The sequence below is a fragment of the Myxine glutinosa genome, chromosome 8 (assembly GCF_964187855.1).
Source record: "Myxine glutinosa chromosome 8, kmMyxGlut1.1, whole genome shotgun sequence".
NCBI classification, from domain to species: domain Eukaryota; kingdom Metazoa; phylum Chordata; class Myxini; order Myxiniformes; family Myxinidae; genus Myxine; species Myxine glutinosa.
In genome coordinates, this window is record NC_136268.1 from 117632679 (window position 1) to 117648260 (window position 15582).

Below are 15582 nucleotides of genomic sequence, written 5' to 3' on the forward strand. Positions count from 1 at the left end.
TGTCACTTAATGTATACTGATCCACCTGAAAGTTGTCAGATTTGTTCATAATGTCCAACCTCACAAAATTAGAGGGTATGCGTTTTTGAAAGAAAAAAATATTTCACACCATATAATTTCTGAACGGCTTAATATATATATATATATATATATATATATATATATATATATATATATATATTATATATATATATATATATATATATATATATATATATATATATCTATATATATCTATATATATCTATATATATATATATATATATATATATATATATATATATATATATATATATATATATATATATATATATATATATATATATATATATATATATATATATACTATTTGTATATATATATATATATACTATTTGTATATATATATATATATATATTGTTACGGTTCTGGGGTCGGCGCTCTCCTTACAAAGGGGGGGGGGGGGGTCAATCCCCTTGTCTTTTACACTGGCCGATTCCCCCAGTCCTGGTACTTGTAACGCTCCTTTGCGGGGGGGATTGATCAGGGTTATTGGTCCAGGTATTAGCCCGAATACCTTTATCAATCCCTCCGCAAAACAGGGAGACAAGAACCGCTCGAATCCCGGGCAAGATGGTATTTTGCCGAGCGGTTTAGCAGTCCGGAATCCGAGCCGTTAGCAATTACTAACCCGATTGTAAAGCGGTTCGGCCAAAAATCGTGCCACAGGTACTCAATTGAGAGAAGGGACGAAAGCGATCGGATGAGAAAGAAACCAAAGTAAAGGGAGAACAGATATTTATTATTATTTACACAAAACCCAAAGAAGAAGAAGAACGAAGTAATTTAAAGAAAGAGCAGAGACAGTGCAATTCTTAGCTTATACAGGCTTAACTTATTCCCAGGACAAGACAAAACAAGACAAACTCACGTACACGAATGGGGAAATTGCAGGCAGGTATGAATGGAGGGATGAGGTGGGACCACAGGGCTGGAGGGGTGAGGTTCAATTCCGTGCAGGACTGGAGGCGAGCAGCCGCCGACTCTCCGCACTCTGGGGTTCGCACGGCGGGATACTCGTGGCAGCGCGTCAAAGCTGCACGCTGCAGGGGGCTGTTGTGAAGCAGCATCTCTCACCTCTCTCTCGTACCTCCTCAAGCGCCTTCTTCCACAGAACCGACCTCACACGAACCTCACTTGACTTCTTGATTCGCGCTCCCTCACTCATCTGCATAAGCAGTCCCTCACTCATCCTTTTATTGCCCTCCCCGAAATCAAGCCGCGGGCTACGAGGGCACGCCTACCGGGTGGCTCACCGCGGTGCTGATTGGTGGTTAGGGCTGGCTGACTCCACCTCTGATGGCGATGAGGTGCCACGCCCCCTTCTTCTCCGAGATGAGCACATGGTAATGGCGTCTTGGGGCAATAGAAAACCACTCGCACCCTTTTGAAGGGAAAATGGGCCTACTCCTATTGATTGATGCAACGTAGATTCATCTATTGGGAACATAGCCTTAACTGAAACACATAATAATGAAATAACTGTTAGAAGGGCCTATGCTTTGCTACGTGTTGCAATGTGCACTAACTAAGGTGCACTCATTTCAATTAACACCCAATTAAGGGGAAATGTACACAGGGGTTATTTATAAGGAAATTTACTACTAAATTGACAAAGTGAAAGTTCTAAAAACTGCAACAATATATATATTATATATATATATATATAATATATATATACTATATATATATACTATATATATATATATATATATATATTGTTACGGATTCGTCACTTCCATTGTTGTGGTTTTCATCCACTGTAAACATTTTTGATTCCATGTATTATTATTGTTGTCGTTTGAGGGAAAAATAAATTATTATTTTCAAAAGGAAAAAAAGTTAATGTTTAAATGAAACCGGCACTGGACGACGAGGAAGAGGAAGAGGAAAAAAGAAGGCAGAGCGAGTGAGTCGGAGAAGAAGCATAGTTGCTTTGCGGTCTGCAGTGAACGTTGGCGAGCAAGAGTCACGAGTGAACTTTGGGTTTCCCAGGAAAGGGATTCCTGCGACAGAGTTGTTATCGCTGTGACAGATCAACCTGCATGTCAGGTTTTGCGGTCCATTCCGAAGAGAATCATCGTCGGGCCGTTACGTCTCGCGTACGGGCCGTCGGCCATTTTGACCTTCGCGCTCTGCGCGTCGCGCAAGTTTTCTTTGCTTCGCTTCAGCCGTTTTCACTGCGTTCAGACGTTTATCTGGCGTGTGTGTGTGCAACGTGGATTTTGAAGGTTAATTTGTGGTTCGCCGACTATGAGCCATGAAACGTCCATACCCGAGGGTGTGATTTCCCAGTCGCCTGGAGGGCGCCTTTGGATTTCCCAATCGCCTTGAGGGCGCCGTTGCGCAGCTTTGGCGGCGTGACTGTGACTGTCAACCCAACGGGATTCTGGTCTCGATTAGACATCGTTCTGACGATCACTGGAGCGGATCGACTTTGGCTTGAAGCCGGGATCGACTTTGGCTTGAAACCGGAACCAACTTTGGGTTGAAGCCGGGAAAGAGACATTGGGAATGTTCTTCTTTCACTCACTTGGAGCACAGTGAGTTATATATTATGAAACTGATGGTACCATCATAGGATATATATTGATTGTACTTTTGATTAATATTATTGTTGTACTGTTATTCTTGTGTGATCTTAATACAATATTTGTTTGTTGGTAACAATTGATGTGGCTTCACCATTGATCTTTGACATACAGAATAACACATTTTTCTGCCGTGACTCCTCTCGGGGTTCAAAGGTACACCGTGACCAGGGGGTTTGGGGAGGAGCACGTAACAATATATATATATATATATATATATACACATATATATACATATATATATATATATACATATATATACATACATACATACATACATACATACATACATACATATATATATATATATATATACATACATACATACATACATACATACATACATACATACATACATATATATATATATATATATATATATATATATATATATATATATATATATACATATATATATATATATATATATATATATATATATATATATATATATATATATATATATATATATATATAATCTGAATGAATGAAATCGTCTTACTAATTGTGATGATCATAGTAAAAATCGAAACAGTGATTAAAAGTTAAATTGCTAAATTAAATATTTTCACAGATAATATAAATCAGACTGAAAGGGCAGGTAGAAATGTGGGGGGTGATGGGGTTTGACAGAATGTTGGAGGAAGTGGAGGAGTTGGAGCAGGAGGAGAGGATCAGCTGTGGGGATAAATTGCAGTACCATGGGGGAGACAGGTGTCTCCGGACTTGTCTCGGTTTTGCTGCTTCCTTCCATGTCGCTTTCTCGATCGCTGCCGCTATCATTTACAAAGCAAATCTGAAGATTCATTCCGCTCTGCAGGCTGGAGGTGAGGAAAATTGTTCGAGGAGGGTTACAAAGAGATTTTCGAGGCTAAGATAAATATTTAAAGAGCAAAAAGAGAAGGCTATAAAGACATAAATTTCCAACCTTGTTTTTTTACTTGTGTTTTGGCAATGTACCTGAAAGGTGTGCCTCAAATTGGCTTCATTGGGTGTAATGTACGGAAAGGCATTACAAATGGTTAAATGTCGCCTCCCAGCCCCCAAGCATGAGCAACGGCAGCACATGACAGTGCTTCATACGGTATATGTATAGCCTGAACTGGGCTTCGGCCTTATATATAAGTATCCCAATGTTAATTAATAGCTCAGTTATTCTTATGATATTCATACATTAGAATAAATTCATCAAATTATCAGTGGAAACAGTTATATGTGTTTATTATTTTAAATTAGCAAAAGTACCTGGCGTTCCCGGGTAACAATGGATTGCTTCCTGACGGGAATATGATATACGCAATCTGGGTCCATCATCTAGAGTGAATTATTTTAAATTAACAGCCTTTATAAATGCCCGTGAAACAAACTGCTTTAGCAGATCGGAAGAATTGTGTCATTTTATAGTGTCAGTCGATACTTTTCTTTTAGCCTTTTGCCTTCCTTAAGTGCCTATTTATAACCATTTGGCATATATTTATCATCATAATAATCATATTTATAATCATATAAGCAGCAGGAACGATCATTCCTCTGTGGGGTATGGCGATTACAGAAGAGCTTGGCCCAATGGCCCAGGCCTCGAGAATGTCAGGGGTGTGTTCAGTTACCAAGTTTCTTGTAGATCGTTCACCAAGTAGCTTAAACATTCAAGCATGCACGCCATTATAAACAGTTGATAAAGAACGGCTGTCTTAGAAAGGGCCTAGCTAGCTGCTTGGTATCTGAACAGACCCCGTGTTTCCTCCCTTTCAGTTTACTGTCTTCATCATGTTTCTGGTCTTCATCAATGATCTCTCCGACTCTCTGGAAAATCCTCTCTATCTCTTTGCTGGTGACTCCACTCTCTGCCGCTCCATCTCTCATCCCTCAGATCGGCAGTCCTCAGCTTCCTCACTCTCTGAAGACATGGTCAAAATCACAGACTGGTCAAACAAGTGGAACATGTCTTTCAATCCTGACAAGTCTCACACTTTCAGTATGTCTCTTCGAAAAGACCGACTGGAAAACCCTCCCATCTACTTTCTCAACAATCCTCTCCAAGAAGTTCTGTCACTCAATCTCTTGGGTCTCACAATCTGCCATAATCTTTCCTCGGAAAAATACATATCCAAGCTGGCCTCCAAAGCCAGTCGCCGACTGGGAATTCTCCGTCATGCGAAGTCCTTCCTTGGCACACCTGAGCTCAGCACCACATACAAGGCTTTCATCCGCAGCTCAATGGAATACTGGTCTACCCTCTGGGCTGGTGCTCCTACCTCACACCTCGCTTGTCTTCACGCCGTTGAAACCAAAGCTTTCAGAATCATTGGAATCTCCTGCGATGAAGCCGATTGTGAGGGCCTTTCACTCACTCACCACAGGCAGGTTGGTGGTCTTTCTGTCTTCTACCGAATCCTCTCCGGCCTAAATCCCCCAGCTCTCTGTCTGTGCTCTGTCCCCCCAATATTCCTACAGGTCGCAGAAGATCTGCCAGAAACCCTCTTATGGTTAAACTGCGAAAATCGAGACTCTCTGCTCACCTTCACTCCTTCATTCCTCTTTTCTCCCGCCTCTGGAACAAACTCCCTCACTCTTTTCAATCCCACTCCACCCTCCAAGTCTTTAAAACAGCTGTTCACCGCCATCTCTTATCTTCCCCCATCCATAACCTTGATCTTTTGTACCCCTGTTAATTCACCCCAGATCCACTTTTCTAAAATACCGACTTCTTTCCTGGAAGTCCTTTCCTGGAAGTTTGTCTAACCTCGAATCTGATTCTGCAACTGGACCAGACGGCATCAGCCCACGGGTCCTAAAATCCTGTTCTTCCGCTCTATCTCACCCTCTCTCTGTTCTTTTCACCCTATCTTTTGCTCAAGGTCATCTGCCAGCATCCTGGAAATCAGCAAACATTACCGCTTTACACAAAAAGGTGCAAAAACAGATCCTTGCAACCACAGACCAATCAGCCTGCTCCCAATTATCAGCAAAGTCATGGAATCCATCATTGCTTCGGATATGAAATCTTTCCTCTTCCCCAATGGCTTGATCTCTGATCATCAATTTGGTTTAAGACCAGGTCACTCTTCTCTGGACATGCTGCTTCTGCTGTCTCAACAATGGATGGAGGTCCTCAATGCCAAACAGGAAATCAGAGCTGTCTCCCTTGACATATCACGTGCCTTCGATACGGTCTGGCACCCAGCTCTGCTCACCAAACTCTCCTCCTATGGTATCCATGGAAATCTCCATGCATGGCTTGCAGACTTCCTCTCTGTTCGTAGTCAACGTGTGGCCCTGAATGGATTTCTCTAATCTCCCCTTCCTGTTAAGGCTGGAGTTCCCCAAGGCAGTGTTCTGGGCCCTGTGCTTTTTCTGGTCTTTATCAATGATCTCTCCGACTCTCTGGAAAATCCTCTCTATCTCTTTGCTGATGACTCCACTCTCTGCCGCTCCATTCCTCTTCACTCAGATCGGCAGTCTGCAGCCTCCTCACTCTCTGAAGACCTGGACAAAATCACAGACTGGTCAAACAAGTGGAACATGTCTTTCAATCCTGACAAATCTCACACTCTTACTATGTCTCTCCGAAAAGATCGACTGGACAACCCTCCCATCTACTTTCTCAACAATCCTCTCCAAGAAGTTCTGTCGCTCAAGCTTTTGGGTCTCACTATCTGCCATGATCTTTCTTGGGAAAACCACATTTCCAAGCTGGCCTCCAAAGCCAGTCGCCGACTGGGCATCCTCAGTCGTGCGAAGTCCTTCCGAGACACACCTGAGCTCCTCACCACATACAAGGCTTTCATCTGCAGCTCAATGGAATACTGTTCTCCACTATGGGCCGGTGCTCCTGCCTCACACCTAGCTCGGGTTCACGCTGTTGAAACCAAAGCTTTCAGAATCATTGGAATCTCCCGCGATGAAGCTATCTCTGAGGGCCTTTCACTCAATCACCGCAGGCAGGTAGGTGGTCTTTCTGTCTTCTACCGACTCCTCTCTGGCCTTGCTCCCCCAGCTCTACTGTGCTCTGTCCCCCAAATATTCCTACAGGTCGCACAAGATCTGCCAGCAACCCTCTGATGGTTAAACTGCTGAAATCTCGGCTCTCTGCTCACCTTCACTCTTTCATCCCACTTTTCTCCCGCCTCTGGAACAAACTCCCTCACTCCCTTCAATCCCACTCCTCCCTTCAGGTCTTTAAAACAGCTGTTCACCACCATCTATTATCTTCCCCCATCCAAAACCTTGATCTTTTCTACCCCCACTAATTCACCCCAGATCCACCTTGTTTCAAATTCCAACTTCTTTCCTGGAAGTCCTGGCAGTGTCCATATGTTTTATACCTCTCCCACCCCCCCTCCCCCACCCCCTTCCCATTCCTCCCCCCCAAAGCCCTCTCCCTCCCACAGATCTCTCAGTCTCCATGTCTCTCTGTCCCTGCTCTCAAATGTTGTGTTTGTGTCCTTCCCCCTCTCTCCCCATCTTGTCTACCGCTCCCGATGTTATATGTTTTATGTGTCGGTTTGTCTTTCTGTGTGATTAATGTTCGCTTTTTCACGAGCCTCGATCTTGTATACAAAAAAAAAAAAAAAAAAAATCCTGGCAGTGTCCATGTATTTTTTTTTACCTCTCCCACCCCCACCCCCCTTCCCACGCCTCCTCCCCCCAAGCCCTCTACCTCCCAATGATCTACCAATGTCCCTGCTCTCAAATGTTGTACTTGTGTGCTTCCCCCCTCTCTTGCCATCTTGTCTCCTGTTCCCTTTATTTCATCTTATGTGTCCGTTTGTTTTTTGGGTTTTTTTTTTGTCATTAATGTTAGCTCTTACACGAGCCTCGATCTTGTATACAAAAAACAAACAAAAAAACAACAACTGTTAAACAGCAGTGGCGACTGTTTCAAATGGTAATCACACATGTTTTGATTGATAATATTTTTACTTCCGATAAGGGTTTTCAACGACATGGCACAATATGCTATTTATACTCGTTGACACGTGATTGCCAAAGAGAAAACCGCTTGGAGAGAGGGGACATTATTCGTATAAATATTGTTTTGTGACAACATTAATATTATGCTATTGTGGCGGACACGATGGCTCGCTGGCGCGATGACATCATTCCGCGCACCAGGAGGGTGTCGGCCATGCCCGAGGGGTAGGCGTGGCCTCGGGATATACACGGGGCTCACAGCCCCGAGCACGGCAGTGCTATAGTTTGATCCGTGGAATAAAGACACTTGTGGTTACATACGTTGTTGCTTCCTTTATTGGCAAGACAAGTCATGCGCATTGCACCGCACTACATTGGTAACCTCGACTAGTTCAGCCGACGCTGACCTACAGAACGCGCCATGACGAGCAGCAACGCGGTAGCGGTGAAACTCCCTGAGTTTTGGGAAGCTCAGGCGGAGATATGGCTTATGCAGGCCGAAGCCCAATTTCAGCTTCGTGGCATAACGGCGGACGAGACGCGCTATTTCCACGTCATCGCCGCCCTCGGGCCCGGCACAGCCGCCTGAGTCGTGTCCGTCCTGCGGAACCCACCGGCCGACCACAGGTACGAGGCGCTCAAGCGTCGCCTCATCGCCACGTTCGGCCTCACAGAGGACGAACGGGCCGACCGTCTCCTGGACCTTCCCGACCTCGGCGACACGCGACCATCGGTCCGAATGGACCACATGCTGTCGCTACTGGGGGACAAAGCACCGGATTTTTTATTCCGAGTGCTCTTTTTACGCCAGCTGCCGGCCCAGGTACGCCTCGCGTTGGCCGGTTCCAAGATAAAGGAACCGCGCGTGCTGGCCGTCGAGGCCGACAAGTTTTTTGCGGCGTGTGACACGCGGGCGAGCTTCGGTGCGGCCGTCGCGGATCCCGGGGCTGACGCTGATGCTGATGCACCACACCTCATGGATCTCGAGGCTGATGCACACCGCGTGGCCGCCGCCATGCCCCGCCCACCACCACCGCAAAAACCGCGGCCTCCGCCTTCGCCGCAAACCTGGTGCCATTTCCACGCCAGGTTTGGCCACAAGGCGAGGAATTGTTGCCCGCCGTGCTCCTTCGGCAAGTTGGGAAACTACAAGGCTGGCGCTCGGTAGCGGCCCTGAGCGTCGGCCATTCCGGCAGCCTCCTGTTTGTCATGGACACCTTGTCCGGACGTCGCTTCCTCTGTGACACGGGTGCACAGGTGAGCGTTATCCCCGCCTCCACATCCGACAAGCGAGCCGCGGGCCGGGGCCCCGCGCTGCTTGCAGCAAACGGTACGCCCATACGCACCTTCGGCAAGCGCTGCCTCTCCCTGCGGTTCGGAGGGCAACGCTTTCAATGGACTTTCGTAACCGCCAGCGTGCCCATGGCATTGCTCGGTGCGGATTTCCTGTGTGCAAATGGGCTGTTGGTGGATGTAAAGAACAGGCGCCTCGTCCAGGTGGAAACGTTCAGCTTGCTGGCATGCACGCTGAGGAGTTCGTTGGGCAGCTCCCTGAGCGGCTCACCAAGCGGCTCGCCAAGCAGCTTGCTGAGCAGTCCGATCCCGGCGAGGTTGGTTTGTACGCTCCCGGCAGCGGACGAGTTCACCCACCTCCTCGCCAGCTTCCCGGCCCTCACACGGCCCAACTTCTCGGTGGTGGCTGTCAAGCACGGGGTGGAACATCACATACCCACCGTCGGGCCACCGGTCTATGCCCGGGCCTGCCGCCTTGAACCGACGAAGCTCGCGGTGGCGAGAGCGGAGTTCGCTACGCTGGAGCGGCTAGGCATCGTGCGGCGCTCCAAGAGTGCTTGGGCGTTGCCGCTACACATCGTGCCGAAGCCTGGCGGGGGATGGCGGCCGTGCGGGGACTACCGCCGCCTCAACGATGCCACCACCCCCGACCGTTACCCGGTCCCTCACATCCAGGATTTTTCCTTCGGTTGGCAAAAATGTCCTGCTTTTCAAAGGTGGACCTCATATGCGGCTACCACCAGGTCCCCGTCCGGCCGGAGGACATCCCGAAGACGGCCGTCATTACGCCATTCGGCCTTTTCGAGTTCCTTCGGATGCCCTTCGGTTTGAAGAATGCGGCTCAGGCGTTCCAACGTCTGATGGACAGCGTCTTGCGCGACCTGGATTCGTCTATGTCTACCTGGACGACATCCTCATCGCAAGCGCGTCCCGTGAAGAGCACCTCCGCCATCTCCGCACGCTCTTCGAATGCCTGGTCCAGCATGGCCTGATCGTGAACCCCGCCAAGTGCCGGTTCGGCGTCGCCGAGATCGACTTTTTGGGGCACCGCATCACCAGGCACGGGGCCATCCCCTTACCAGCAACGGTGGAGGCGGTCAAGGGGTTTCCGCGCCCCAGCACGATCAGGGGGCTCCAGGAGTTCCTGGGCATGGTGAACTTTTACCACCGTTTCCTGCCCCGCATCGCCCAGCTCCTGCGCCCCCTGCACGAGGCCCTCCGGGGGAAGCCGGGCAAAGGTGACGTCGTTTGGACCGAGCAGATGGACGCGGCGTTCGTGGGCGCGAAGCTCGCCCTGGTTAATGCCACCATGGTTGCGCACCCGGCGCCCGATGCACCAATCGCCCTCACCACCGACGCGTCGGACTACGCGGTGGGCGCGGTGCACGAGCAATGGGTGCGTGGAGCTTGGCAACCGCTGGCGTTTTTCAGCCGGCAGCTTCGCCCGCACGAACGCCGGTACAGTACCTTCGACCGCGAGTTGCTCGGGCTTCACCTGGCGGTCAGGCACTTTCGCCATCTGCTCGAGGGCCGTTCGTTCACGGCCTTCGTCGACCACAAGCCTCTGGTCTTCACGATGGCCAAGGTCGCCGAGCCGTGGTCGGCCCGGCAGCAGCGTCACCTCTCGGCCGTGTCCGAGTACATGACGGACATCCGGCACGTCGCGGGGAAGGACAACCCGGTGGCGGATTGCCTTTCCCGGTCCGTCGCCCACGCGGTCCACTTCGGCATCGACTATGCCCGGATGGCGGCGGACCAGACCACCGACCCCGACGTCCAGGCCTTGCGGACCGCTGTCACGGGCCTCCGCGTCACCGAGTTGCCATTCGACGGCGTAGGCACGGCCCTCTTGTGTGACGTCTCGCTCGGGCGGCCTCGTCACATCGTGCCCGCGGGCTGGCAGTGCCGGGTTTTTGACGCCATCCACGGCCTGTCACACCCGGGCACGAAGGCCTCCCAGAGGCTGGTCGCCGACAAGTTCGTCTGGCATGGCCTCCGGAAGGTCGTCCGCGATTGGACCAGGACGTGCCTCGCGTGCCAGCGCGCGAATGTGCACCGCCACACCCAGGCCCCGTTGGCCCCGTTTACGGTGTCCGAACGTCGGTTCGACCACGTTCACATGGACTTGGTGGGACCTCTGCCCCCCTCGTGGGGTTTCACCCACGTCCTCACCATGGTGGACCGCACCACCCGGTGGCCGGAGGCCGTGCCTTTGGCGGCGACGACGGCGGCGGACGTCGCGCAGGCGTTCATCGCCTCCTGGGTTGCCCGGTTCGGCACCCCCTCGGACATCTCGTCCGACCGCGGCCCCCAGTCACCTCAGAGCTCTGAGGGGCGGTCGCGCGGGGGCTCGGTGTCCAGCTGCACTGTACCACGGCCTATCATCCCCAGGCCAAAGGCCTGTGCGAGCGTTTCCATCGCTCCTTAAAGGCCGCGCTCCGGGCCACCCTCCGCGACGGCGGCTGGGTCGATAGCCTCCCCTGGGTCCTGCTGGGCGGGCCTCCGGACGGCGCCCAAGGACGACCTGCGCGCATCCGCGGCGGAGTTGGTCTTCGGACAACCGCTGCGGGTGCCGGGCGAGTTCCTCCCCGACTCCACGGCACCATGGTCCGCGGTGCAGCAGCGCTCCATGCTGCAGGAGACCGCCTGTAGGTTCGCCCCGGTGCCGACGGCGCACCACGGGCGGCCGCCAACGCATGTCGCCCCAGAGCTTCGCACGGCGGAGTACGTGTTCGTCCGACACGACGCCCACCGGACACCGCTGCGGCCCCCGTACGACGGGCCCTTCCGCGTGCTGGAGACCGGGGCGAAGCACTTCACCCTGGACATCGGCGGCACTCCTGACCGCGTGTCCGTGGACCGCCTCAAACCGGCCCACCTCGATGTGAACCACCCCCCGCCAGTGGCTCAGCCCCCACGTCGGGGCCGCCCCCCGGCGGGCGGACCCCCGGCACTGCCCAACCCCGCCGGCACGCCGCCCCCCGCTCCCGCAACCATCCCAGGGGCAGCCGGTGTCATCCCGGCATCCCAGAGACGCCGCCAGCCGCCAGAGGGCGCTTCGGCCGGGTCATCCGTTTGCCCCGCAAACTGACCCTTCAGGTGCGCGGGAATTCTGGGGGGGCGCGTGTGGCGGACACGATGGCTCGCTGGCGCGATGACATCATTCCGCGCACCAGGAGGGTGTCGGCCACGCCCGAGGGGTAGGCGTGGCTCGGGATATACACGGGGCTCACAGCCCCGAGCACGGCAGTGCTATAGTTTTATCCGTGGAATAAAGACACTTGTGGTTACATACATTGTTGCTTCCTTTATTGGCAAGACAAGTCGTGCGCATAGCACCGCACTACACTATTATCGTTCGTGTTGTTACTTTTGTTATCGGAAGCGGCCTTGGAAAAACGTCACGATAAGCTATCTTAATCATCGAATATATAAAGCTCTGTCTAACCACTGACTGATTGATATTCGGTACCTTAAGGGTGTAATAGAAAACTGAAATTTGGCGTGACATCAAAGCCGGTACACCGGGGAAAATCACAGAACCGTCGTAAAGCATCCGTAAATGAAAATTTACGTAAAACCCGTAAACATATACTTTTTAAAAATCCCTCAATTGATATCTAGCATTTGAAAATTGTAATTTCTATAACTGTAAACTGTGAAATAAACATGACAATAATGTCCGTAAATTACAAAAATCAAAAGCGTTCATCAATGAAAATTTACGTAAAAACAGTGAACGTGTCCGTAAAAGAAAGAAAGAAACCTAAATTGATATCTTGCAGCAGGTAGGTGATTCTTGCATATAATCATAAAGCTTCTATTTATTATGTACCTGCGTACGAAGCACGTTTTGTTATTGCTTACACAATGTGTCAGCATAACCCACTAGTACAGATATACACCTCAACATGGAGTTCGTCCAAGGCGCAAATGATGACCAAATGCATCGCGGTCAAAAAAACAGGGCGACAGACAGACACGAAATTACATGTTTTAGTATGAAAAAACACGTATGACTACTTTGTGTGTCTGTCCTTTGCATTCTTACCCATACTTCCTGTATACGACTGAAGCACTTTTACAGGATATTTTTGTCAAATATCCTATCCTTCCCCTCCCAATCCTTCATCTTTCCAAATTTCTAGTTTTTCCATCTTTGAAGTTTCCTTTTGTATCCACCTTGTCCACCCCTGTCCCCCATTCCACCACACACACATTGTTTATCCGAGTTTCTCTCTACGTAGACCTTCAACTCAGCTGTTTGTGCCCCACCCCTCTCTCGACTGCTTCGTTTGCGTCCTGTTATGTCCTGCTCTGTTTAGTATACTAGCTATTCCACGAACGAGCCTCGACTATATGTACTATAGAAAAAAGAAGAAAAATGGTAGGCCTACATTACAAATACATATATGTTTAGCAAAAATAAAACTTTTTTCAATTGCCTTATTTATTTTATACACTTAAAGGTAACTGTGATATGAAATTGACTTTCACAGAAATGGGAATTATTATCTACCTATCTATATTATAATAGCCGTAGATGATTCTGTCTGTCTGTCTGTCTGTTGGGCGTCTGTCTGGGGTGTGGCTTACTCGGTTTGCAGAGTAGCTCCACCCATAGCTCCACCCATTCTGGGAGTGGCTGCATATAATTATAAACAAATATCCACCATTTTATTAACTCGCATAGCTTTGAGGCCTGTTTTGTAGGCCCGTGGTGTCTTGCTCTCTCTCCCAGTTTTATTTCAAATCAAATTCGATATATCATTTCATTTTTCACAGTCGCTAACATAGTTTTAGACTCGGTTGAAAAAAAACGGGAAGAAAATCCAATGAAAGTTGCCGTTTATAGAACGAAATGAATTCTCAAACGCCTGTAACTTCAAGGCCATTGAGTCTCTCTCACGCCTTTATCTCCAATCTAACTCACCATATGATTTCATTTTTATCGATGGTTTTGGACTCGGTGTTAGCAATAATTGAGAACATTCCACACACGCGGGAAAATGCAGAGATATATTTTTAAAAATCGCGTCATGGTGTATCATACACCGCCCAACATGACACCAACGGCAACGTGTCGATATACTGTATCTATCTATAATTCCAGTAATCTCTGTACGTTTGTACGTTTGTACGTTTGTCTGTCTGTGACCGCTGTTTCTCGACAACCACGGGTCCGATATACTTTTAACTTGCCAGGTATATTGCTGGGGACCCGAGGATGTGCCTTTTCAAGGTTTCATATTAATCGGACAATTACTTACCGAGCTATGTCCAAAAAACGATTCAACCAATCAGAGAGCAGCGAACGATCGCGTGTGCCGGCGTTGCGAATGGACCAAACCATTCCATGTAAATAGAGGGGGGGGGGTTCTGTGGTCGTTGCGAATGGACGAAACCATTTCATGTAAATAGAGGGGGGGGGGATTGTCACTGTACTCGCAAGCCGTTCGCCGTTCGCTTTGGCGTTGCGAATGGACCAAACCATTTCATGTAAATAGAGGGGGGGGATATAATTTTAGATAGATATATATATAGTACGGGCATATATATAGTACGGGCATGCCCTAGTATTAAAAATTCGCTTTTGCTTTTCCGTTAAGATATATTACTTTTTCGTTTGATGACAGTCGTCACAAAAACGTCAACAATGATGCCGATGTGGCGGACACAAAAGCCCACTGGCGTGGTGACATCATTCCGCGCACCAAGTGGGCGGTGGCCACGCACCAGGGGTAGGCGTGGCCTCATGATATACACCGGGCGCCCAGCCCGGGACAGTACAGTGTTACAGTGTAGTCTTACAATAAAGACGTTTATATGTTACCGCTTGTCCGCTTCCTCCTTGCTCACAAGCAGCGCGCGTAACGCCGCGCTTTACTGGTGACCCTCGACGTTGGATCTGCTGGAGCGATCCTTCCACACGCGACGCCATCGCCATGGCCGACTTCGTCAAACTTCCGGAATTTTGGGAGGCTCAGGCCGAAGTCTGGTTCGTCCAGGCCGAAGCCCAATTTCAGCTTCGGCGCCTCACCGGCGATGACACGCGCTATTGCCACGTCGTCGCCTCCCTCGGGCCCGGCACGGCCGCTCGAGTTGTGTCCGTCCTTCGCCACCCACCGAACGGCCACAAGTACGAGGCACTCAAGCGGCTACTCCTAGCCACGTTCGGCCTTACGGACGACGCACGGGCCGACCGCCTCCTGGATCTCCCCGAGCTCGGTGAGACACGCCCGTCGGTCCGAATGGACCATATGCTGTCACTGTTGGGCGACGAAGCCCCCGGTTCGCTATTCCGGGCGCTTTTCCGGCGCCAACTTCCAGCGCAGGTCCGCCTCGCGTTGGCCGGGACCGAGCTAACGGAACCCCGAGCATTGGCGGCCGAGGCGGACAGGTACTTCGCCGCTTCGGACATGCGGGCGAGCGTCGGCGTGGCCGTCACGGCCCTCGACGCTGATGTTCAGCAGCATGTTCCACAGCATCAGCTTCTACAGCACGCTGATGTTCAGCAGCATGCTGATACGCACCTCGTGAACGCCGCCACGCCCCGCCCACCGCCGCGGCGAAAACCGCCACCGCGGGGAAACCCGCCAACTCCACCGGCCTGGCGGAGCCAGCCGCGCTCCTCCAGCTCCACCACCTGGTGCTGGTTCCACGCCAAGTTCGGCCACGAAGCTCGGCGGTGTCATCCGCCGTGCTCCTTCAACGGGTCGGGAAACGCCCGGGCCGGCGCTCAAT

The 15582-nt window shown here is 50.4% G+C and overlaps 1 protein-coding gene across 2 annotated transcripts in view; it reads right to left on the reverse strand.

Moving 5' to 3' along the window:
* The window catches only part of LOC137432886 (IQCJ-SCHIP1 readthrough transcript protein-like), a 406244-nt gene that overhangs the window by 45654 nt on the left and 345008 nt on the right, over window positions 1–15582 (reverse strand). For both annotated transcript variants that reach the window (XM_078783701.1, XM_078783702.1), the window contains one exon: window positions 3332–3452. In XM_078783701.1, the coding sequence (XP_078639827.1) occupies window positions 3332–3452 (121 nt within the window). The remainder of the gene's footprint in view (window positions 1–3331; window positions 3453–15582) is intronic.